General features: G+C 35.9%; 1 protein-coding gene across 1 annotated transcript in view; it reads right to left on the bottom strand.

Moving 5' to 3' along the window:
- Nucleotides 1-27,996, bottom strand: part of FAF1 (Fas (TNFRSF6) associated factor 1) — a 155,449-nt gene that overhangs the window by 73,735 nt on the left and 53,718 nt on the right. Inside the window, exon 8 of the mRNA XM_010004033.1 lies at nucleotides 3,773-3,859. Coding sequence (XP_010002335.1) covers nucleotides 3,773-3,859 — 87 coding nt within the window. The remainder of the gene's footprint in view (nucleotides 1-3,772; nucleotides 3,860-27,996) is intronic.

Genomic DNA, 27,996 nt, shown 5'->3' on the forward strand with positions numbered 1-27,996 from the left:
AGGGGAAAGAAAGATCTATCCCAAATGCTAATTACTCACATGCTTAATACTCAACCTCTTAAAAAATCTGGAGATCAGCCAAAAATTGTCATAAATGGTTTGACTTTGTACCAGAACACTATTTATCAGCATTCTTAATTTCTACCTGGGTGGACTGACTGTACTTCATACTTAGCAGTGAAACAGCTAAATATAGCAGTGTATGAAACAGCAGTGCTAATTAAGAGCATACAGAAGAGTTTGAGAATTTTGATTATTACCTGTAAGTCTTCATTAAATTCAACTAAGGAACATCAACCACATCTGCTACAGCTGTCAGAGCCTTGAAGGTGGTCATGTTCACAGGGGGTGATGCAGAACCTTGACATGTTGGTGGCTACTCACATGTAACATCTGAATTGTGGAGCCAAGTAACTTGTCAGTATAGACTTACTTCTGCCTAAACTCATATCTAAGTACAGCTACTTGTCTTGAAATGAGAATAAGAGGTCTTGACGTCCTTATTACTTATGGAAATAAAGCATCACCCGCAGTGGATGGAAGGACATGTGCCGAGTTCCTCTGTACAGGATCTATGTGCAGGGAACAGTGACAACACCAGGCACTTCATCCTCTGCCTCTCTCCCCTTTACACCCCTCTAAGCCTTTTTATTCTAAAAAATTTCTATCTTTCTCATGCAGAAACACGTTCTGTTTTTACAAACTCACTATCACTATTTATGAAGATGATATCTCTCATCGCTACACTGAAATGACTTAAAAGAAAGATCTAATTAAGAAAAAAAGTTTTAGCTTAAATACCGAGAACAAAAGCAGCACAAAAACTCTCCTTCCCACAGTGGGTGTTGCTGTTCTGTGCTACCAAAATGAACAGAAACATCAGGGACAAAAACTCATCCTGCTGAAATAAATCAAAACCCATTGAATTCAAGAAGGGGATAAAAGGTGTTACCTTAAATATACATGTGTAAAGCTAATATCCAAAAGCCACCTGTTCCTATAGAATTAAAATCACAATGTGTCTGTGTAAAAACTGTAACTAAAACGCCACCTACAACTGATGTCAATTTGTTGGGTGTTTTCACTCATACATTTTTGAAGGTTGCTCATTCCACTTGGCAATAGCAGAAACTGCCAGTGGAAGCTTAGAAGTTCAGCTGATATAGCAAAGAGAAATGGAATACATTTCAGAAATTTTAGTGAATTATTCTGGCTTCATTTCCATTTTACAAGCTCAGTAAATGTTAAGGTTCTTACAATACCCGCAGTAAAAAAAAAAAAAAAAGAACAAAGTATGAATCTATTTAAAACCAAATTATAATTTTCTAGGATAATTTTCAAGACTTCATTGTATCAGTTAATGATAAATACCCCAAGCCAGATAAATTAAGTCCGTAATATAATGAAGGTTTTACTTAAGCAAATTTGTTTTAAAAAGTACTATTTAAAACTCATACATTTACATTTAGCTTTAATGAGCGGAACAGAGAGAATTTGTGACATTCATATTATTCTGGGGCAATAAAAGCTAAAAATATGTCTTGTCAAATGGTGAAATGAGATTTCCACAGACTACATATCCTTGTTTCCCACAATCAAACTGTGAGCATGAAAACATTCTCCTGCATGTGGAGGTTTTGATGCTCATCTCCCTGGTGAAAGTGTGCAAAAGGATCTGAAAGAGTTATTGACACTTCATACAGTATCCCATATTTCATTAGATAGTCCAAGCAGAGAACATATCTTAACTCTGAAGGGAGATGAAGCAACAATGTTTTAAATGACTATTGACTCCACTAAATTTCCTGATAATGTCAGAAGACTCTAGTCTGTCAGGTTCATAAGAGACTCAAGATGATACAGGAATCCAATTATGCGAAGTCTATTTAGTTGCCCTGTTTGCTAAGCCAAAGGTTAACGAGAACTGCACTGAAAAAACCTCCTGTGGTATTACAAAGTATTTCTTATGCTGCATAACGTGTAAATGAAAAAGTATTTTAATCAAGCCTTTGTTTAACTCTTCAGTTGCAACGGAGTATTATACAATACAGCAAATGAAAAACTCACAATGGAAAAAGTTAATTTAAAAAATTGCCTCTAAACTAAAGACATCATGACTTATTACTGAAGTAATTGTTACCAAGTATTTTTAATTTGCAAAGGAAAAAATGTTCAGATCACAGAACCACAAGTAGTCATTGCTAACATTAAATCTTTATAAATAGAAAGCTACGACCTCTAATTTTAGACAGAAATTAATTATATTTTTGTTGGTAACACATTCAAATCTGTTTACACAGCTGACAAGTCTCAGCTGCACCAGACTCGAGCTTTGAGGACTCTCCTGCTTCACAGCAGATGACTCAACATTCACCAATTTCATTAAAGATGAAAAGGGGAAAAATTCACCTGCAACAATGTCACTTGTAAAAACAGACTTAAAACAGACTTATGAGTTTTACATATGTGAGATACCCAATTTAAAATAAAGGGGGGGAGGGGAATACAGGAAAACCTAACAGCTGTGGGAAAATGGATTAGAAGTGTTGAGTTTCCAATTCTTTTTTTGAGCTAATGTAAACTAATAAAATGCTAAAATGGATCCAGATTTCAAAGACTGTAATTACCACATGACACCACGCTGTTATTTCACATCCTACATCCATCCTCTCAGATATGCTCCTGAATACAAGGACATAGATTTACCCACCTCTCTCAAACCTAACTCCTGTTTCTGCAAACACTACCACAGATGTATTTTATTAGAAATACAGACAGTCTTTGCTTTCCTTTTTTTTTTTTTTCTTACTGGCATAAATCCTTCACCCAGAGAAAAAAGCAGCAGCCTTATCATATAAACAGTGATTTATGAGAAGCTGAGTAGAAATGGACAGGGAACTAATGCACCTAAGATGATGCCAATACAAAGAGAAAGCACATCCCAATTCCATGTTCACTTCATAGCATACTCTGGTTTACCCCTAATTTAAAAAAATGGTTTTATAAAAATAGAAACTATTACTTTTTCTACATTTTTCTCAGGTCACAAAATCTATGTACAACAGAGCCTTTTAGGTTTTTTTGTGGTTATGAACATGCTACCTGAAGAAAATTGTCTGGGCAGTACACAGTGATCTCAGATAAGATTTCCTTCCATTTCTAAATCATGGTAATTCTAAAACCTGCACAATATTTTTGAAAATTAAATACATATTGTATTGTTCATATATTATTTAATATTTAAAAATGTCATCTTGCAAAGGCCCATACGTTCTTACTGGCCCAGCAAGAATCAAGGTAGAGAACTTAAAAACTGAAGCTCTGCACTGATTTCAACTGGAACATCTCCTGCTTAAAGCCACACATGGGTTTCAAAATGTCAGTGATCTGATGGATATGAGGAAAAGACCTAGATATGCATTCAGAATACATGTGAAAAATTGGACTTTTTCCTGAATTTAAATCACTGTAACAGACCTCCTCATTCTAAAATGCTGCACATCTTTGCTCCTCCTAGACAAAAATATGCAGGGAATTTGACACACATGAATAACTTCCATGGAAATGTGCTTCAGTAAGGCAATGCTTCAGTACTTGTATCATTCAAGATAAAGCCCTGAATGATGTGTTATGGTTATGTGTTAGGAGTTACGATGTTATGATAGGTTACTGCATATGGGACAAATTAAAACTATGGGATTATTCTGACCAAAACTCCAAGTAATATCAGCTATTGAAAGGGAGAGATGAAATGAGAACCCAAGCTACTTACTGAGTCATCTGTGGCAGAAGGAGGCCAGCCTTCCCACAACTGGTGACGGACAGGGATACTAGTTAGGTCATAGACATTCCGCTTAACCTGGTTAAAAAACAAATTAAAATGAAATCAGAACTTGTGCTAACAAAAGCATAGAAGAAAATTGCTTTATCTTCATCACAGTCCCCAGGTTTTTATTTTCATTTTTTCCACTTGTGTAAAACAGGTTCCTCCAACACTCAGAGATGCAGATCCATTTCACAGGTTTACATAAAGTCCGGCTGAAAGCAATTGAGCAAATTGTGTCAAAGAAAAAATATTAAACTATAACATATAACTCACAATGATTCACTATTACTGAAGTATCACAAATGTGTAAAAGAATTAAGAATATAAATTTTCACAGTAAAAAGTACTGCAATGTAATGAGCAAACCAAGGGGATGCAGAAGGCAAAAATAAAAAGCCTGTTACAGGTTTTGCTAGTTAATGTATTCTGTTCCACCTGAAAATTTTAGCTTCATGCTACATCTAACATAGTAAGAAATAAAACCAGCTTTGCATAAGTTTCCTAAATGGGCTCAAAAAATAAAAATGAGCATATTAAACAAAAAAACAGGAATTAATAAGCACATTGTCAATGAAGACAACATGTTTCAAATATTTACTGACAAAATGCAAATAAACTAATTTTTACATCAGCTCTTTTCTCTTGCTATTACAATTAAGCTCAACAATCATCTCAGATGATGATTATCAGAAGGAAGGTAGGGGAAAAGAAGAAAGAGTTGGGAATTTTAAATACAGGAAGAATGCTGCAAAATTTCAAAACTTCAAAATTTTCAAAACTTCTTCCACAAAAACATTAACACAATGAAAAAGCTGACCTGTTTTACCAGAAGTTTTGTGATAAACCATAAAAGATGCATTTTTATACTTGGGATTTTTATACTTGGGATAGAGAGTGCTAAGTCTAATTCTGAATAGTATCTTATACTTGAATGTAAAGTCTGCTCAGGTAACGAGCATATGAAAATACTGCTCAGCTGAATCATAGAATCATAGGGGTTGGAAGGGACCTCGAAAGATCATCTAGTCCAACCCCCCCTGCCAGAGCTGAACCAGAACTGTGAACAGTAAAATGCTTATAGGGAGCAACGCTGGGTTTTGGGTTGTCTGCCATGAAACTGGTACATGGCAATACAAGATCCTCCCCTATAGGTCTATTTTAGCTTCCGAGTACAGATCTCAACAACCTATATTGCATCCAGAAAAACAGTCTCAAACAGATATAAGTTCTGATGCATTTTACTAGTATCTTACATGACCATTCACAGACAGAATATCTGAGGAAATCAGAAGTTCTCTGTCCTGTTCCCAGCTTTAAGAGGGTTGTACAGTTTCACCCTAACAGACACAATAACCAAGTGTTTGACACATTAAATCAAAAGACAGTAAGGCAGATAGGTAAGGTTTTACTTAAACCAAATTCGAGGACTACTCCAAAATCTGTCCTCTGATGCCTTCTTTAGCTTTTAATTTGTTCACTTGTCAACTGGAAAGAACCACCAATTAATTTTATTCTGTTACGTGTATTACTAAGAATTCTGTCAACAGAAAAAATATGTATATATAATTGTCAGCAGAAAAGATCTTTGATCTTTCTTGCAGCCTAGGAGACTTACACTAAGTTAACAACTTTCTCTGAACAGAAAAATGGTTTAGGAAAGAAAAAATCAGGAAGAAACCAAGGTTTGTCAAAGTGAGACATATTAACATAATCCATTCATTTAAAGGTTTCCTATTCAAGAAGGGAATGAAAGGTAATTCTAAACTGTATACATACACACCTGTGGAAAATGGAATTATGAAAGACCAAACCCTATAGAACTTGGTATATGATCTCATTCCTACTGTTCAAAACAAACAGCCTTTCTTCACTGCTGCTTTACCAGAAGGCAGCCTGCTGCGCAGTGTTCGCTTCACAGCGGTATCAAGGTGGAGAGATGTCATTATTCTGCACTGACCCCACAACATCCCATCAAAATGTAACAATACTGATCTGTGATCACAAGAATATGGTTCTTGCATTTCTACTTTTTTGCATTAAATATCAGGATAAATGCTCCCTATGATGTAACTGTTCTTCAGTTACGTATGTACAAACTTTTATTATTTTCACAATGCAAAACTCTGAAATGGGCTCTTCTGAAAGAAAAGGTGAAAGTTATTTACAGAATCGTGGGATCAATACAGCCACATAATACTGTTTTCAAAAAGCCTTCAGAAGTAAAAATAAATAACTCAGAAGTCACATTCCTCAAATTCCCTTTTAATTCCAAAGTACAACAAAAAGGCATTATGAAAAAAACAGTATTTCCCTTCTTTCATTAACTCATCTGTAACTGCACTGAATTCAATAACATTCCTCTGCTATTCTAAGCTTGAAAGGCATGCTCGGGGTAAAGTGTTATGTTGGTATAAAGCACAATGCCAGACTGATGTGCTGGACAAAAGTGATCAAAGTTGAAGTAATTTTAGCCAAGGCACAAGTATTCTGCTGCATTATTCTACCAGAATGACATCTGTTGAGCAACTCGTCGCAGAACAAACTAGTTGTTACAGACAGGCCTGGTCGGGTAGGGAACCATGTAAGACTTATTGGAGTAATGTTTGATTAAATAAACTGCTTGAGTTAAGATGATAACTGGATTTGGAATTCATGCCAAAGTAGTACTCTTTCAAATAACAAGCCAAAATGAATTATTTAAGACAAAATAAGCTTGCTTTTAAATAACTATTTAATTTTTGGGTTGTTTGATAATTAGAATTAAGAGAGCAGACTGCAGAAGTTTTAGAGACTAAGAGTATTTACCATTCAAGAACAGAAAACCTCTTTTCTTCATTAGCCAACTTGATTTCAGTTTAAAGTTAAAAATCCTGTAAAGAGGAAAAAGTTCTAAAGATTTATATAAAGCAGAACTATAATCTGCTCCTTATCAGGCCAGTAAAATAAAATCCTACAGTCTGAAAAAGTTAGCATGGTAAATGGATGAAGTCTGGTTTATGGCTTTTATTTATAAATTCACATGATACTCACAGGAGGACTGAAATCTTGATAGATTTGTGTAAAGCAAACCCTAACTTCTAGCGCCGTGAGCTGCGCTACATTTATGGCCAAACTTTTTGGTCCCCCACCTTTGATCCCTTCGAAAGACTAATTGGTGGCATTGTCTTTGTGCAGCCCAGAATTTCTTTTCATGATGCTCAGATGCCGTGGGGACTGGCACATTACTATGGGAGCCACCCTTCAGATTATAATCTCTACAATATACAAACACTTAAAACCAAATTAAAGGCACATCTATTTGGTTCCACAACTCAGCTGTGAACAGTGTCAATGCAACCACTGAAACCACCAAAGTCCCCCAGATATTTCAGATGTGGTCTTCCTTGGAAAATTATTTATAATTCCTGGAGAATGCCTTACTTTACAGCTACATACTGATGCTGGAAAAGCAGATGAAGTTTTACCATCAGCTGATTTTCACTGGTCTTAGAAGGGAGTAAAAATATTAAAAGAACTTTGAATATTTTAAGAAAACCCATACATCAAAGTAACCAACACACTGAGGAAACTTCCCAGATACAGGCAGAGTCTTTCTTTTCTTCACTGTGTTTTTTAAGCAGAAGAGTATGTTGCTCTAGTAGGAAGGTTAAACACAAAAGATACACTTTGTAGATAAGAAGGTAATCCAACATTCAAAGCCCTTCCACAATTATGATAGAAAGGATAAAATGAAGTAAAATAAACCACAGGGCAAGAAGTCTGTACTAGGTAATGTGATGGTGACAACCCTGTGGTGGTTTCATTTGCCAGAAACAAGGAGCTATTTTCTTATTTCTGAATTAAAAAACCTAAAATCCATCACCACAAAAAAAATTAATAATAATAACCTAACACTTACCAACTTGTTAAAAAAATTAAATATTATGCCGACTCATCAAAGAATAGTCTTGTCTGAATCTGTATCTTTGAATCACAACAAATCACAACAAAGTTTAACAGTAGTTTCCCTCAGGCTGTTTTCCGCTTATGCAGGTACAAAGTTAATTGAAATAATGTAGATAATGAACTTTTGTTAGTCTTATTATTAAATATAATTTATGCAAAGCTGTAAATTGGCTGAGATGCTAAAGACCGTTCCAGGCACATAGGCAGCATGAAAGACAGTGCAAAAATGAGTGCATGAAAGGCAGACAAAAGGAGCAATAAAGTCAGAGGACTGTGAGGAATGTGGAATGTGAGTTGGGGGATGCAGGGAAATGAGATCAGATGCAGACAGAGCAAGGTTGCATGAGGCACTGACAGTAAAGTGAGAATCTTGACTTTGACATTGTAGCAGAGAAGGCAAGATAAGTAAGAAACAGTTTTAGGGGACAGCAATGACACAGATGGGACAATGACAGAAAGAAATACAGTGTAAGCAAAAGCATTTTGGTGAAGAAAGATGGAAAGAAAGGAGCTGAAGTGATAGTTTCAAGATTCTGGAAGAAAGCCTTTAACACTTCTGCCAGACAAAATTCCACCAACAGAGACAGCAAAGAGCATCAGAAATCTGGCAGTAAGGCACTGGAAGCTGGGACAGAATTCGTCAAGTTTCTAAGCATAGAGAAGTGTCAAAGGTGATAATGTGATGATTTGAAAGTTATCAATAGCTATGAACGAAGAAGATGGGTCAGATACAGGGGTAATTCCAGTTAACTATGGTCAATCAAGAACCATTAGAAATAAAGACATGTAAAACTAGAGAGAAAGAGTTTCTGAGTCAGCATCTCCTCCACAACCTATCGCATAGATTTGGTCCATAATAGTAGTAAAGAAATTGAGAAAGTTGGGAAAGAAAATGAAAAAAAAAAAATAAGTGATCCATTTTTCCAATTTTCCCATAGCAGAGAAAAAGTATTTTGCATTTTATCAGGAAAAGGCTATAAGCAGCCAATTATAAACTGAATTTTATTAGCTTTAAAAACTTAGTGAATTACAGTGTCAGAATAGGACTGTTTTAAAATAACAGTGTCTGCTTCTCAAGAATTTCACACCACTGAAACTCTCAGGAGGACTCACTATGCTAACATATCTTTTTGTATTTACACATATACTCAATTCACTCTGTTGTAATCTAAAGGGAAAAATATGCTTCCAACCTAAATCAGCTAAGGTAAAATAAGCTTTCAGTTCTCTTATGGTTCTTTAAGAAGATTTGAAACTGCATATTGTTTTTAATTTGAAAATGAAGCAATCTTAATTAGAGGGAGGACAATAGTACTTTCAGTAGGTGTACAAGTTTTGGTGCTTTTATTTGTTTCAGTTCTACTTGTCATGAGAGTATAAGCAAGAAATGTATTCCAGACAATGAATTTAAAACATTATGTTAGAATTTAAGTGGCATTTTTCTTCTGCATTAAACAAGAAAAGCAATTTCAAAGCTTTAGTTTACTAATAGGGAACACTCAAGAAATGCAGGCCAAAGTCTGTTCAGTGGCATTAAAAAGAAAAATAATTTAGGATGAGCTGGGAAATAAAAATTCAATTAGATAATGGATTGTAGGAAAACACATGCTTGAATCTTTATGTAATTCAGAAAAGCACTGAAAGTTACATTTTAGTAAAACTAATTTAGGAAATTAAGATACTAGATAGGAGAACAGACTCTCCAGCACCACTTCTAGAAAGGCATATGCATCTTTACTCCCCAGATAAATGCATAGAGACTCTTTCTTTCTCCCAGATTTACAGCCATAGTGATACATTGAACAAAACCCAAACCAAGAATGTTAATTTCATTTTACTGATGCAAATTCTTCAGGACTACAGATTGTCCTAATTACTTATGTAAAATACCACTGGCAAACTTTATTCTTTGAATTTAGGACTGTTAAAGTATTTTTTCCTAAACTAGTTGGGTACCTTCTGTCTACTTGTTCCACAGTTTAGAGAAGGTCACCTTCAGAGACATTACCTACTTTATAGCCTCATTAAACAACTATATTTCTGAGCTGTAACAATTACTCAAACAATTTAGAAGTTTTCCTTAACTAGGAGTTGTTACTAAAAGTTCATCCAACTTAGGAGTCACCAGATTATTTACAAATTCATTAAATGCAATGACATTTTAAATGAATTACATTTTGCAAATGCTTGTAAAGAAGCATCCAGTAATTTCCTTTCAGCAACAGAAATAACACTGTGAATAAATTACTTTCATAATTTCAAAATCATCCTCTGAACCTCATAATTTAAACCTCTTTTAAACAAACCCTTATTGGATCTCATTTGACCATTTTTTAATGGGCCTGTGCCAAGTTGGTATCTTAACACCACAACCTACATTACAATGTTCTGCTGGGTAATACTAGTATATTTTTGTGGTTAAAACCTGCTAATTTTGAAACAGGAAATGAAAGCAAAGCTTTAACTATACTGAATCTTCTGACATGAACTTCTAATTGCCTCATATATCTTATAGCTACATTATAATCTGAAAAGATGGATGTTCCAAGCATAAGGGATGTCCCCTCAAAGATTTAGCAAGATATTTCCCAACCTCAGCCTCCTGCCCAGACAAGGTTTGACACTTGAGACTTAGCTCTTTTCAAGCTACCAGATACTACGTTTTGCCACTGCTTTGGATCTCGCCTTTCCCTGGGCTGCAGCAAGTGGCACATGTTATATATATTCACTATTATTATTTACTGTATTCTAAGTCTATATACAACTGATTCACTGTCTTTAAAATGTTTTACTTTACAATGCCTCAGTTTTCTGCCAGCACACATGCACATTTTAATTCTGTGGAATAAAGAAATGCCTTTGTTGATCTCCATCTTCAAATATCTAAAATTAGCTATCCTTCTAGAAGAGTGGTACAGCTCAATGCAAGTTAAAAGCTTCTGAACTTGATGCAGGAGTTACTGATTGCTGCTATATGGCCTGCACTGCTCAAAGGTTCAGCCTACGTAATTATTATTATTCATTGCTTGTAGTGCCTAGGAGACCTAATTGTGATAATCCCCTCTGAACTTAAAACCACATGACCCTTTGAATTTTTTCATAGGAGGTTAAAAGAAGAAACAAATTCCTATAGAAGAAGAAGGGAAAACACATTCTTAAGAAATCGAGCGAAGAGGCATGAGTATTAAAAAAAAAAATAATCACAAAACAAACAGAAAAAAACCACCACATTTTAGCAGCATACAAGCATGAGGTTGAAAAAGGGTGTGAAAGAATTAAGTGTGAGCTAGCCGTGACATTAGAGATTGAAAGGAAGATGTGATTAAGGTTAAAAAGAGATCAAACAACAAAGACTCACTGCCAAAACAATTCTACAAACATATTTGAAAACACCTTAAACAATTCTGCTAACAAAATAAAACTGATGATAAGACTTGAAGGTTTTTTGTTTGTTTGTTCTACATATAGTGCACTGACACAGAAAAGATACATTTTGAAGTCCTAGGTTGTGTTTCCATTCAGTAGGAATGGTCATTTGAGAAAATGTACTTCCTAGTAAGCCAAATGAAGAAGCACTGCTCAATGGAAACTTTTAACTGATCTTTATTGCATGTTACAAAAGACAACAAGCAACTGCTATTAAGACATCTCTTACCAGACCACTTTTAAAATAGTGGGACAAACTCTGTAGGTCCATACTCCTGCATCTAGCAGGTGATTCAAATATTAGTTTTTTAGAAAAAATATTATTTCTATTTACTACCTTCCTGCAGATTTCGGTGTTTCACGAAGCAAGAGTACGAAAATTACGTGAAATGCAGAGGGTTATTTTGGACCCTGATGCAGCAGTGAACAAGGCTGTAACAGAGCAAAAGTTAGATATAAAAACGAATAAGCAGGTTGAATTAGGATATCTCTAGGAAGAAGTCAGGGAAGACGAGAAAAGCACTGCAAAATAGAAAAGCATAATTATTAAGATCAGTTTGATGATCTTTGGAGCTAAAAAGAGGCATATGAAAGCAACTAGTTGAAACAGCTGCTCTACTAAATGCATCAGAAGACTGCACCAGGGTAAAACAGTTTGTATCCAGGCTAACCTGATAAAGGAGACCCTGGGGTGCAAAGGAAAAGTAATTTCATATGGATTGCATACTTAGCAGACTTAATAGATAATCCTAATACATTATCTCAGTGATTAAATCAGTCACTTGGATAAAATTATACCTTGACAGTTACTAATCATGAAGTTAAGGACATGATCAAGTGCCTCCCAGCTTCTCTCAGACCTACCAGAGCCATGGCAAGAAGCTATTGGGTAATGGTTAAACACGAACAAAGTTTAGGAGGTAAAAAAATCTGCATGCTAGTTACACTAGCTTGATCCCAGCTTGTCCATGTCACATGTCCAGACAACTCTGCAAACAAGTGTAATTTTGCATCTCCTGTCTTTCAATCTGTTCCAATTCCCTTGTCAGGAATTATGTGTCACCTCTTCAGCAAAAAGTCTTTATTATGCTTTTCTGTATCTTGTATTGGCTGTACCTTTTCCTTTTTAAGGAACTACTTGTCTTCATGAGTTATAGCATAGTGAATATTTTGGATATAGTCAGGTCCCCACTTCTAAGGGCCTTAAAGATTACTTATAGGGTTTGGATTATCAGTCAAATTGAAAGATACAGGCAATGTGATTCTTGTAGTGGAAAGTAGATCCTGTTGTGTTTTCATGGCTGTCATGTTCTGAACAAAAGAAAAATTTAGACAAATTTGTTTGAAGACAAACACCCTCATCTTCATTTCAAAAGAAACTAGTTTGCAACAGCCTAAGCCTGATAAATACATCAACTGGTCTTTCATTGCTTCCCAACCTGTGCATTTCCATGGCTCTCAAAAATAATCACTCAAAAATAATAACCACAGATGGTTATTTTAAGACCTAATAAGGAGATGAATGGAAGTTACATTTCCCATTATTATTGCAATCAATTACAGTAGAAAGCAACATTTGTATTCATACTAAAAAAAACACTTTTCCCTCTTCCAGACTTCTTTGCACCTTGGTCCAATGAGACACAAGTGCCTTAATAAATTTTATTTACAGTATCTTCTTCCATTCCTACCCAAACGTGTTTCAGAAGAAAAACTGATTCTTTCAAAATCTCAATAAATACATAAACCTCATGTACTTCAGAGACCATCCTTACTTTAAGTGATAAGCCCACTCAGTTTAAGAAATGGAACATCACAAAATCAGTATTTTGTCATGTATTTTTTACTTGTCTCACTTGTAGACAATAAAATACTCTTTCCTAAGACAGCATACTTATTGCTAGTAGAGACAATGTAAAATCTATTAAGCTTTTTCTAATGGTCAATATTAGAAAATATTTGCAAATTTAGGCAGTGTGTGAAGAAGTAGTTCAATCTATGAATCTTGTGAAACAGTCTCAAAATTGTGTCAAAGGTTGAGCAGCACTTTCATGTAGAGAAATCCTTTAACACTCCTCTAACATCAACGTTTTACCTACTTCTTCCACCACTTCTATACTTAAAGATCACAGCAAGTCTGCTGCTTAGAGAAGAGTGATGGGCAACTCTCAGTTGGGCAGCTCTCAATGGGCAATTCTCAGTGGCAGCCAACAAGACGCGTCTAAAAAGGAAGATAAGCCATAGATCTGAAAATATTAATTTCATTAATACTGTATGAACTGTTTCCACAACAGGGCAAAGCTGTTAGTGTGACTTGCACTGCATCTTCCAGTGCAGTTTGCAATTAGCTTTGTAACTCAAAGGAAAAATTATGTGGAAACTGTATTTTCTCCAAAGACTTGCTGCTGTTTTCACCACAGCAAAGAGAGTATGAATTACCTGGAAACCCACCAGTAACTCAACAGCTGACTTGCTTGGTCCATGTAGGTTGTTGATAGGAGGTAGTTAGCTGACTATATGTAAGAACTCAGGATTAACTCAACACTAAAGTAACATGTTATATCTTTCTTAGTCACTGTAAGTATGAATTTAATAAAATATTTTATGGGGTTCTGTTTTAATAGACATTCTATTAATGTTATTTTCAATTCAAGTTAAATTAAATTATATAGAAGATTATGCAGCCAATCTGAATAGTGTATTTTAAGAAAGTCAACATACACACATCAATTACAAATATAGTTGTTAATATTGCTACATTTAAAGTATATGAATATAAGATCCCAAATTACACTATTAACAAGCAGCTCTCCTATATACATATACATTTTTTAAAAGATAATTCAGCCTATTTAACAATCCACTAACAAAGCTATTCCTTAGCTCATCCCTGCCATAACCTGCTCTATTCAGAAACATATGGGAAAAGACATTAAATAACCAGTGAAACCACGGACTTCTGGTATTAGTGCTACACATTGCATACCCCTATTCATTATTCCACCTCCCTTGTTTAATCTATCATTAAGACTCAGTGACCCTACACTAAATTTAAAGCAGATCCTTCCTTCCTCCCATGCCTAAATTCACATACTTTTCTAGTTGGGGATGCCCTCGAGTATTAGCCACTCTACAGGGTTTCTCTAATCTCAGCTCTGAACTATGTTGTGCTATAGAAGCAAGAAATTGCTGGTTTACATCTTTAACTATGGAATCTTCCACCAAAAAAACTCCCTCGTTTACTTAATAAAATAAAGAAAATCTTCACTTAGCACATATTTAACACATAGAAAATTTTATATTGTTCCCTCTATACGTTATAGAATAAAAATTAGAAAATAGACTGTTTCAAAGTGTGGCTTCCTTGTCTTTATTTCCCAAACACAATTTTATTGGAAACAATTTTAAAGGTTTCAGAAGTTGATTGTTACATCTTTAAAGAGCTTGACATTAATTTGTATTAAAAGTCAATATGAAAAAAAATATAATAAACACAAAATCAAGAAAACAAGAAGAGCATAAAAAGCATCTTATATCAGATTTGCTTTTATTTTTAATGCAGGAACCATAAATATATATTAAAAATATTAAGACTTCTGCCTCCTTAATTTATTTTTATTGACACAGATTGTACTTCAGCAGCAGTGGCACTACAGGTGAAAAGGTGAGTAAGAGACAAGAATCATTATGGTTAACGTCTGTCCAGAATTCTCAACTATATTCCTTCCTCTTCCATGATGAGGTAAAAATAGATCTTCACCAGGATTTTAAAAAGTTAAAGACAGTGAGACTGAGTAGAGATTAACTTCTGTTAACCAATCAATCAGACAAAGGTCCAACCTGAATATAGATTTTTATCTTTACTGAAAGAAGCCATATAAGCTCATTTTGGTTTTAATACTATTTTTAGCATATTTAAAAATGTTTAAATGTATTTCTTTAAAAAATAGAATAGTATTGAAAAGAAGACCTGCAACCTGACCAAAACAGCAGTCCATGTTCTCTTTGGCTCTTACTTCTTTCATTTCTTTAAGTCCTTCCCCGAACAAGTCAGCACTTGAACTCTTGGTAGGTGCACATGAGTTTCATGTATTTGTAGAACACAAAAAGATGAAGAGGAATGCACACTAAGATAACGTTCAAGCTTTCAAAAATCATGTTTTTCTACATGCAGAGTAAAAAGGACTATTTCCAACTCCTGTTCTCTATTAAAAGTTTGGGATAGTTACAACAAACACAGCAAGCTGGGACTAATACTGGAAAACCTGCAGTCCAAATTCTGTCAAGGTGAAGACAAAGAAAGACAAAGGTTTTATCAGAAAATGTAAAAAAACCCACAAGCAATAAATATGAACTCTACAAAACTTGCACATCAAAAAATTTGGAGATAAAAAACGAGCCGGAAGCCTCTCCAATGAGGAAGCTTTCTTTACAAGCAGCAGCCCTTTTATGAAAAAAAGTCCTGCTTTGCCAAACCTAACCCTTTTATCCAAGACAACCTGACACATGCCTGCCAAAAGCTGCTTCACGTGCCTCAACTGCATTTATGTCAGAAAAGCTGACAAAAAAACCCAAAAAATCACAGAAGCTGTATAGAAAGGAGCATTTTTCATAAGGAGGAAACCCTATGAAAAGAGAGAAGTTCAGAACTTATTACATTTTTCAAGATGGCCATGTGCTTGTTCATTTTCACTCTTCACTAATGCGCAGGTTATTCAAATCAAACTGCCATTAGGAAGAATGTTCTGACTAGGTAGATAACTCCCAAACCTCTAAAAAAAAACACAACAAAACTAAGATCACTTATACTAACTTGCAAGGCAGAATGTTCAGGAAACTGGATAGCTTTGTATTTACAAAAATATACAGGCTAAGGCCCCAGTTCTGCGACTCAGGTGAGCTCAGGTGCTCTTCCTGAACTGGCTTCCAGAAGTGGACTGGTTAAACTAAGAACCTAAGCAGACCACAATACTGACAGCACATTATCTTGTGACCTAACTACGTCATCTTGAACTACTAAGAGGAGTCCATCAATGAGTCTCAGTGCAACAAGAATTTACTCACTATCCTCAGTGGTGGCCACCCAACAGCATTATTGAGCTTGAGTAACACAGAAACCACAAAGCTGCTTCACAAAGGTAGGGCTTGATATTTAACACAAATCTAAGTGCAATTTTATTAGTGTTTGACCAAGACACTATGAGGAGTTACCTCTTCTATAAATTCCAGTTTTTACAAAGCTTACTATTTATATGCTGCAAAACAGTAGAAAATATAATGACCACTTAAGAAAAAGAGCCAATTTGAAGCTGTTCTGTCAATTTTCACTACTCTCTGCTGTGTGAACTCATCATCTCACTGAAACAAATATTTTAGTAAAGGTTAACTTAAATAAAATAATATCTCTATTTAAATAATAGTGTTTTTCAGTCTTAGCTCGACATGCAAAACTCAACAACTATTAAATAAGCAGTGAACACTATTCAATTTCAAGAAAAAACCTTTAATTTCTAATTATTAAAAACTCAGCTACTCATGTCACAAAAAATACCTCCAGTGCTGGACAGAATTAGAAGAACTCCCATCAGAATTACTTTCTCTAAAATAAAACTAGAAACTATGTATTACAACACAATACTCACACATAGCAAATACTAACATCAGAAAAGATCTCTTCAGCTCAAATTAACACTTTTCTACAAATCAAAGTAAAATTTAGCCTCCCCTTCATCCCTGCTACAGAATTATCACCTCAACAGCCAATACAAAGAAAAGATCTAATGAGGTATTTCAGTATCTCCCAAAGAAATATTTTCAGCTCTGTTTTTCTTTCAAGTGCTTGAAAGGAAAAGTGTAATGAATTGTTCCTGTGCAGTCTTGTCTATTAGTGTGTCATAATAAGAGAGTTATATCAAGTCTTTATTTTTCACACACTTCAAAATATTTTTTTTATCTCACTGCAACAATATCAAAGACCAGATATAAGGACAGAAATGACCAGAAGGGACAGCTGCTTAAAAGCAAGAGAGAAGTTCTGATTTCAGAGGTAATCTTCTTTGCTGCTACTAATAGGTCATGATCATGACAAAGACTTATTGGGTAGCTATGAGATATCTGAGAGATCTGCACTCCAAGATCCAGGATATAATCCAATATACCTTGGGCATAAATATCCACAAGAGACAAGGATGCAGACTTCTACCAAGAACCAGGTCATTCAGCTGTATCTTGGTGAGTGTCCTGAACTACTTCTACCTAGTAGGATGAACATCACTACTGGAGACAAGCAAGCACTCTCTAATCCCAAAAGCAACCCCATACAACATGGGGTCTGTGGATTTGAGATGAGGAAGACAAATCTATTACAGTCCAGCAATAACAAGCTAGAAACCTGAAGAAAGGACTGGGACATGCTGATGGTCATTCACCCTCAGAGAGTGAATGTGGAGTGAATTCACACCCTGGATCTAAAATTGTTTCAAACAGGACAGTGAAATCATAATAATCTCTTTCATGATCTATGTGAGACACTTAGAAGAAAATTAATAAAAGACATATCCAATGGATCAACAAGGTATATAACAAGCAGACTAGAGAGATGTAAGGTTTGGAATAAATTCATTAGCACTGTTTTTGTTGGTTTTGGAACCAAAAGATCAGCCTTGAGTAACCACAACCTGGACAGTTTTGAGGATATCCTCCAAGGTCTCCCAGATGCTAGAAATACTCCAAATAATCTGGGCACATCAAATTTGGCCACTCAAACAGATGAATCAGAAGCAAATGAGCCTTTCTGAAAGATCAAATGTTTTCTAAGAGAAGAGTCAAGTCTGTGAACATACTTGTTAGTTGGTGATCACCACCATGTTACTAGGGTATGTGAGGCTTCTGCAAACACCCTATGAACAGCTGATGAAACACTTTCTATAAGGAGCTTGTGATCTTGCCTGAGCAAGTGAGCTGTCACTAACCCACCCCTCATCTAGAAAGTCATATACCCCATCACATGGATGTCAGCATGACTGCTGACAATACATTTGGTGATTTTATTTTGTAGTTCTGTGTCTCTAAGTGCCACATGCACAAATAGCAGTCAGGACATGCAGTTATAGTTCTGTGGCAAGAAATGAGCTCCAATGTACAGACAGGAATCTGGCAGGTTAGGAAACAGATTAACTAACCTTCTTGACTAGAGGAACCTGCTCAGTAACATCAAAACTCTCCACATGAATGAGAAAATAAAAGTATTCAGACTCTCTATTTTAGAGATACGTATTCTCATCTTGTATTCATTTTAGATACTTGGAATAGTTTCTGTATAATCCCCTTCCCTTGAAGTAAGAGGCCATTATTAAAGTCCAATGGATTCGAAGACCCAGAAAAATATTGCCTGCAGATGTCTTGTGAAAATAAATTCCTGAAAAGCTGCACAAAAAAAGGTTGTGGGGATGGCAAAAAGCCAATAAAAAGCTAAGAGCTGCTGGTAATGGTGTAACAGAAACAGGAGATCTAAATTGTAACTCCAGACCATAAGAAAGGCGTGTAATCTGTAACCAAAGCTATGGAGAAAACAGACAGATTTTACTGGAGTGGAAAACTCCTTTCCAAAATCACAAAAATTGTTTTGAAAGTAGAGATTGAGATACCAGGTACCAAATACAGGTCTATCTGTGGTGGATGTACCAATGATGATAGCCTGAGGTCTCCATCTTTATCATGGTTTACAAAGAAGCTGTGGGGACAGGAAGTCATTCAAAGGCACCTGCAGTTCATTCTGCTACACCTTTGACCTTGCTGCAGACTCTGAAAGCACGGGATCAAGCTACACTAAGAAATATCCTCAGTTACTGAAATTCAAAAGATCATTTGCCTGAGTGACAAAAGAAGATCCTGTGTCTAGAGTTTGGTCTACAGGTATATCAGAAATAAAGGAAGCTTCTGTTCGTATCATCACTTCAAGACAGATATTCCAGATCTGATCCTTGGGAATACGTAACTAAGACATTAGAACTTCAGATGGAGATTTTGCAAACACAGTAATGTCACATAATCTTAAAAATACATACTAATGCACAGACATTGGCCTTGGGAAAGATGCAAATTGAACATGTACAAAAATCCCGATATCATCCAAATGAGCAAGTTGAACAGTAGAAATTACAACATCACTTTTTGTTTTTCAGTATCTGTCTCTGAACCAGAAAATCTTAAGGCAAGTGTACTGTGCAGGGATAGAGAAGGATAGAAAAGCACATTTGAGAATAAAAACTGTGTAGAAATACTTGCAAATTAAACGCCTCTTTTTTCTTTCATCAGAGCTTTCCTTTTAAATAAGAATCAATAAAGCTTCACAAGAGTAAACTGCGTCCGGTTGTTCTTCTTGCATCAACATCAGTGCCAATTAAATTCTGAACCCTAAATCTTTATTGTTTCCTACTAGCTGTTAACCAGAACAAACACTGTGATTTCTGAAATCCCAGGCTGAGACTTGCTGCAACAGCAGTTACAAAAGATATTCCTGTTTTGACTTGTCTCCTGAATAAACTTGACATCGAAGCTACATGGTGGAAAATAAATACATAATACCAAGATGTTAATTTTACAGAAACACTTAACTTTTGTGACCACAATTAACACTTGGGGGGGAAAAAGCCATTGACAGGTCTGCCTGGCTCCTGCTTCTGTGCTGCTTCTCCAGCTCCCTTTCCGAGCAGTGGCTGGGTCCCTGCAGAACCCAGGTTGGCACTGACCCCAGGGGCTGCCTTCAAAGCAGAACATGGGGAGGAAGAGTGGAGCAGGATGACAGGGAGTTAAATACAGCTATAAAATGACATGGACTCCCAGCGAGGATCCAAAACAGAAGTCTAAGGGCAAATAGTTGCTGAAAAGGGTTCATCCTCTCCTCCATCTCCCACCCTCAAGCTCTGGGAACATCTCTGCAAGGGCAGTCACTCCCAGAGGACCCTCACAGTTCTGTGGGAGCTACATCCTACTTGTGCAAGCAGACAGGGTGGTAGAATCAGTCCCAAGTTGATGATGCTACAAATCTTCATTTTTAAAAAAAATAACCAGAAAAACAAGCTCTCCTAAGGAGCATTTTGAGAATACAGATGATCTTGTTTTGCATAAACACTGCTCCACATCTCTCACTCCTTTGCTTAAGATCACAGAACAACTGCTGCAACACTGAACTCCTCCAGAACACCATGAACTTTGTGATACAGTAGAGTATTCCCACGTTTATTGGATAACAGTGACATTTATCATTAAATGGAACAAAGAACTAATAAAATAAGAAGAAATTACCCAAGTCATTATTTTAGCAGTCGTAGAACATGGATAACACATTTACACAAATTAAGTGTCAACGAATTTTTATTTATGATGAACATGAACACTGAACTTCCCAGACTTTCTGATATAACACTGCACTTGAATCACAACACAGCCAAAGCAGGGAGTACAAACCTGACTTTTTTTCCTTATTTGAACTGCATTGCACTAAGTTAGGCTTGATTCACAAATGGGAGAACAAAAAATACATGGAATTGAGAAAGAGCTTTCAAAAAGGCTGATAAACTTTTTTTGTGTGTGTGTGTCTATTAAATCAACCAAAGCCAAAGGACACCTTCTGGCTGAACAAGAAAGTCCTCATGGAGAGAAATCCAGGAAGGGCACCCTAAAGACCTTGAAGAATGTGCCACACTTTTTTTTTAAACTCAATATTATTATAAAGGTAGTATTTTTTTGTTACATAAAATAGAGAGACTGCAAAATGTTCTCAAAGTCCTTCTTCATATACCTGAACATGCCACTTCAGAGGGAAAACTTAAAGCTCATTACACTACTGCCCGTAGGGTGTGCTCATGAGGTTTCTTGAATGTTCCACATTCAGGACTACAGTACTTGCTGTTGCTTTATTCCTTTACAATCAGCAGAGCTGGTTTTAGTGTGGACTGTAGCTTCTACTTGCTTGCACAGTGAAGGTGGGACTCTGGTGGGAACCAAAGTTTTGCCCTCTACTAGATGCATGTGTATGTCTGTGGTTTGTATATTGTCTTACTTTGACTTATTTGTCATGTAGTGATTAACACAGGTTGAAATTAATTTTCTTTTCCCCACCAAAGACAAGGCCTTCCTTTGCTTTAATTTCATCTAATTCCTCCTCTGTTTATGTTCAAATGGAACAAGCTGCCCTTAAGAGAAATAAGAATATTCACACAGCAGTACATGTTGGTTTAACTAGATCAGCTTAGAACACCACCTACACTTTAAAACTATGCAGTGTTTTTTCCACAGTGCACTTCTAAGTTGGAAAAAACTACTAAATCAATGTTGCATTCCCTTTCTCATCACTACAACTGGGAAACATTCATAAAGGAGTATTTAAATGTCCTAAGATTTTTAAGAACAAAATGGCAACCTCAAAAAATGCCAGTTAACTACTGACCAAACCCAACCTATTTCAAGCACACGTCTGTCAAACCTTAACAGCTAAGTGATAAATCCCTTTGAATCAATACATTTGGAGCACTAATTCAAGATTATTAAAGAAGTAGATAACATTACAAATTAAAATGCAAAGCACAGAACATGCAAACATCAAACACAAAATATTATTAATTGTTATATACTTCTCATCTATTTGCACTACACACATATTTCAAATGCAAATATTAATTTGGAGAGAAATACCTACTGTATATGCACACACTGAAACAGTTTGCTCAGCTATACTGCATCAATGATTGTTTGACAAGTTATAGCATCACAAGCTGCTCATTTCCATATTCAGCTATTCTGCCTGGTTTTTTCCCGGGTTGATGTTAATAAAACAACTGTTTTACAGATCCATACCAACAGCTCCTCCTCTGAACCCACCAGGATACTCACAATTATGCAAATTCAGGGTATAAATCAGCAAAAAGACACCAAAAATGTAAAAATACTTATTTTCTGAATCCTAGGAAACTGTGACTTCATTGAACTATGGAAGTTAACACCAAGAATACAAAGTTAGTAGATGGAAAAAAATCTCATTTGATATTCATGTAATGCTAAAATTTAGTCTCTGAAAAGCTAACATGCAAGCATTGTCCTCAGTAATTCCCTCCACACAAGAACAGTTATCAAGTGTTATTCAACATACTTGACAGACCGGATTGCAGAAAATAAGTATAAATAATATATATATAATATAATTTAAAAGTTTCTGCTCTACAGTATGTTTTTCTGCACTCTAAGGAGAAAACTGTATTTAGAAAAGTTAAGCCAGAAAAGCCACATCCATTTTTTTTTTTTAAACAAGCAACAATTATTAAATTCTTCAAAGTTTTTCCTTTAAAAACTGCAAGAATCAATAAACTAGAAGACAAAAGGCAGGAACATGAAAGAAAACATGCATGTCGACTAGCAGAAAAAAAGAAACAGAAGAAAATAAATTCTTTAAAGGAATATAAAAAGGAGAAACAGACATAGTTTACTAAACAAGCAAAACAACCTACAGAGCAGAAAATACAGATGAGTGATTGTCAGCTTTTGTAAGTCAAAACTGAAGAATCTTAGATCTGACCTATAATGACATAAGGCAAAAGACCCCAAAAGAGAACAGAAACTGGATTTGCAGTTCTCCTCTGATACCAGTGTCTTCAGATGACAGTTGCTTATTTCAGACTGCACTCTAAAATTAACCACTACTTCAAACAGTCTGCATTTATCTTTCAGAGGAAACATTTAATGTTTGAGTTTTATTGCTTCTCACTTCAAACTGATCTTAAGAAAAAACTGAAAGACACACCATGCTAACACACTCCTCTAAGGAAACCTATTCCTTTTTGGGTCCTCAAAAGGTTTGGCTTGCTGCTCATGTGGATTCTTTGCATGGCTAATCTGCAGTGAGCTGAAAACACCCAGAAGGTGCACTTTTCACTTCATCTTTCATTTATTTGTTCTCATTCAAGAAGAATTTGACCACCCCTGCTTATGACAGTGTTTCTGCTACAATGGAGAAGGTTTGTTTGCCAATGGTGTAACTTTTGAAAATACTGTTTTGCACCAAAGGACTGAGGCAGATGCAGCCCTTGTAGGACAGAAAGGCATTAGAGTTTCACTTCAGAAATGAACTCCTGATCTTCAGTCTCCCACCTACCTGACCTACTGTACTTGAGCTTGTATGATGGAGGGGTCTCAGAGCACGCAGACCAAATACCATTAGGATTAAACTAAAACAGAAGATGCACATTTTTTACATTTCAACCACTAAAAACCACTCTATCCACAGGACCAGACTAGAAATGGTTGCTAGTAGAATGCCAGAAACAAATAGCATGGATGTTAGATCCTCACCACCAACTGGCTTTCCATGCAGACCTCCTGTTGCCCTGTCCTGCGCACTAATGTTGACACACCTGTGAACTACAACTTAACATTCCGTGGGAAGATTTAAGGAGAAAAAAAAGACATCTCCATGGCAATTCTGGTTTCATCTCAGTCTACTACTCTCCTTACATCAAAAAAAGAAATTTTCATCCCACCCAGAATGCTCTAGAGAACTTCCATATTTTTCATTGGCCTCATAAGACCCAACCTTGAAATATTAACATGGACCTGCTTGACTTGACAGTTTATCTTTTGTATCAGGGAGAGAAGTTGCACTTTACTGTTTTCTACTACAAAAAAGTATCCTCTATCTGTTTTTGTCAACATCAGAGCTTCTCCATTTTGTTTGTCTTAGTCCTGGCCATAGCACTCAGCTGCAGTCCAGTCTTTTCTTTGCCAGCCCAATGTCAATGCCCAGAATAATAAAAAAAGAGCCTACACCTTCTAAGCAGAGTGGAAGAAAGAGACGTTAGTCGTAGGTGAAATTGTCAACACAAAAAATACTCCCCAGATTAATCTAAGCACTTCTTACACTCCCCACTTTTGAATTATTCAGGAATAAGTCCTTCTTAAAAGAGGAATTTTTGTAAGTACAAATGCAAGGGATGGATGGGAGATGTTGAACTGAATTTCAGCCTATGGTTACAGAGAAAATAATGGGACACAAACATAACTCACTATGTTTCTTAAGAAAGACTTACTGGTTTGGAGTTGCTGAGTTCAGTAAAAGGTGGCCTGCTACCAGAAATGGGTAAAATAAATTTGAGAACAACATAATAACTTTGTCTGTTTCTCCTGGAAGAAACTGCAGAGATATTTAGTCTGAAGAGAAGCACATCAAGCCAGAAACCACTGAAGTCAACAGTTTCATCCAAACAATAATGGCTGCACTAGATATATGTGTTAGGTCTTGTGGGGTTTTTTGATTCATTCGTTGTTTTTCTAGGGTGGACATCAAAATTATGTCCACTTAAATCCAGTAAACTGAGCTTGAGAGGAGCAGAAAAATTATCAAGGCTATTTGAAAAAGAGAAGTCAGAGGACACTGAACAGAAAGCTCCTGTCGTTTTTTTCTGTGTTGCTCACTATTGGAAAAGTAAAATACCCAACAGAGAAGCAAGTTCTGCAGGGCTGGGAAGTAACCTTAGGTCAGAAGGATCTGCTCCCCGAGATAACAAAAAATGAGCAGATTTTGTATAGGAAGACACCTGCTTACACTGAGCTTATGTCCTGCTGTGAACACTGTCCTCAGAAGGTCCTTAAAGTGATCAAGACCAACTGTTTACTGATATGATATGCAGGTAACTACAAACTCTGCTTAGGTTGACAGGACCTTGTGGCAGTTTCCCCTCTTCTGGACTATTTTGTTTTCTTTTCCATTTTTTTAAGCCTAGTTTGCTCCTATGGCTTTGTCTAGCTATGGTTCAAACAGTTTGTCCACACCATACCCAGAGGAGGTTTAACTTGAGAAACATCTCTAGCTTGTTTTCATTTACTTCCATGTCCCTACAACAGTGGATGCAGTCTCAAACAACCTTATTGTGCCATCTGCTTCACTAGTTGGAGACTGGGTGGTTTGATTTGTATACACATTAAATAGGAAGTTTTACACTACAAGCTGGTATCATTTCTGCTGTGCACCATGATCCCCACATACCTTCCAGCAATGCTGCTGTCAAAACAAGGTAAGAGTAAGCTCACTTTATCTTTCCCTGTTTAGATTAGCAGACAAAGTAGATTTTAGGCTTGGTACAAACCCAAAAATTGTGATCAACCTATATAGTTAGTAAATTGTTTGCCTAAATCTTTCATGTATGATGAAAGATTATTCTCATAATTCATTAGCAAATTACAGACTTTGTAATGCAGGCAGCCAAAAATTTGGCTTTGTATCAATCATTTTAGACCAGCTGGGTAGAAATTAACACAACTCTGGGATACATAAAATGAAGTGCTCTTTCATTTTTAATTCACTGGAAACTTTGAAGGAAAGAAATGGAAGCTCTTTCAAAAATGTCAGTTTCCCCTGATTTTTGAAAATCATTCCATTTCGCTGTAGAGATAAAGAAACACAATAGTGTGTGTAATTTAGTATCACAGTCACTGCTCCACCAAAATAAATACAATATATATTACATGTAAAAGAAAATGCAGTGCAGTTTAAAAAAATCCCTTTCTTCCATTGTTTCTGAGGCAGGCATATACTTCAGTGACCACCAGAGGAATTATTAAACAAACACAAAAGCTAATAGCCTAGCTACTCACAAGATACAATATTGTCAAAATTCCTGCTCTGAGCCTTTCCAGCTTCCCAAGATGACCTGGTACAAAAATGCTTGTTTTGATTATGTCTACTTTGCCTAAGCTACAAGGCCATGTATAGTGACAGCTGCATTTGGGAGCAACTTAAAACAAATTTTATCTTGGTGGCACCTAATCCAGAGACTGGTACAAGCAGCATGGAAAAGTCAGTGTCAAAATTAAACAATGAAGGCTTTTCTAGGAACAGATGCTTTTTGCCTGCAGCTGTAAAAACCTTAAAACAATCCTATACCCCACTGTCTGGTCACGCAACTATCACAAAGCAAGGCATAAATTTTGCCACTTATTGCAAATGTTTGCTGAGAGCTTCTATAACCCTTTTTAAAAACAGTAACAGGGATTTCTTGAGGGTGATTATGAGGCCGTCTTATCTTTTAAATGAGTGCAAGGCTCTTCAATTTATGCCCATGACTCTTCATTAAAAACCCAAATAACTTTTCAAGTTCATGTTTCACACATACATAGGAATATAAACAAAAAATCATAAGAAATGGGTTTACTAAAAAGACAGCACTCAGTTTCACTACAAAGTTATGGACTGGGCAGAGACAAATGTTATTCATTCACATTTGCAACAGCAACTGAGTGTTTTCTTTCATAGTAATTACAAAGCACTAATCATTACACTGCTGCTAAGATACTGTTGATCACTTTGGGGTCACGTCTCCACAACTACTACGCTAAATATTTTCCTCACTGCAACTCCCCTAAAATTTTCCTCTTTCTACTACACCAATACAATAAAACTTGAAACCAAAATACAGACTCCTACTGAAAAAACTTCTATAACTCAGTGAATAAAAGCAAATCATCAGTTCCCAATTAAGTGGGCAATTTACATGTGAAGAATCCAGTTGCGCTCTGTATGAACCGATGGCGTTTTCAGATTAGCTTCTGTTGTGTATTTAAGAGTGATAGCACCAACATGATTTACAGAGGTACAATATTTTCAAGTATTTTTTCACCAAGCAAGCACTCTAAAATTGTGAAGTGTTTCGTTTCATACTCAACTTAAAAAAAAACAACACACTAAAAAAAAACAACAACACAACTACTTTTCCAGAACAACAGTTCATTAGCACCTCACTATTTATAAGTATAATTGGGTTGTTTGATGAGAAAACATGAGAGAACACTGTGCCTACTGTAATTTGCACAAATACAAATTTCATTGTTTGAAAACAAATCAGCAATTCAACGAATGTTGTTTTCTGAAAATAAGTGTATATCGTGCAGTAACAGAAGTGATCATATTATGGTTCACATAAGACAGAAAGGTGGAACCACGCTCTGGTACTCTTTAATTTACAAGCTGTAAATTATTATTTTATTGCAAAAAAAAAAATTGCTAACTTTAATTTTTCATGTAAGATTGAACAAAATCTAATTTCTACAGATAGCAATGCAATGCTATTTAGCTACAGAGTACAGCTTCCCCACTTTAAACAGCACAGGAACTAGGGACATCGCTGTTTAATATGTTCACAAAGCTGCTTAGGTTCTCTTGTCATTTCATGCTAACACCTTTTTAATAGCTAGCATTATGATAGAAGCCTTGCATGAAAATTCTCCACCCCAAAAGTAAAACATAGCAAATATTCAACATCAGAATGGCAAGCGATGGTTTTAATTGCAGCTTTTAAAAAATTCAGGGTTTTAAATTAGGTCTTGATCCCCAAAATCCTTAGCATCCTTAAATTACAAGAGCAAATCCGTTCAATTCAACATGATTACTTCTAAAATAAGGACAACTCACATGACTGAGCATTTACAGAGCCGAACCTATAACGAAAATTATAACAATGACTCCTCATTACTTTCAAATTCAAATAAATTGATCCTTATCCTTTGAGAGTTTCTCTCAAATCCAGCAATGCTTACGAGTGGAGTGTAACAGAGACAGAAAACGCCAGGAAGGAAGAAGGGAGATACAAACATACACACCAAAATACAAGTGCTGACAAATCGAAAGCTAACAGATGTGTGACTTCTAATTAGTTATAATAATCTATGCTTCCAAGCTATTGGAACATGCCTCGCCTTCTCCTGGAAATCAAACAGCTTCCTTAGGAGTTTTAAATTCTCTGGGTGCTTCTAAA

The sequence above is a fragment of the Chaetura pelagica genome, unplaced genomic scaffold (assembly GCF_000747805.2).
Source record: "Chaetura pelagica isolate M959 unplaced genomic scaffold, ChaPel_1.0 scaffold18, whole genome shotgun sequence".
Taxonomy (NCBI): Eukaryota; Metazoa; Chordata; class Aves; order Apodiformes; family Apodidae; genus Chaetura; species Chaetura pelagica.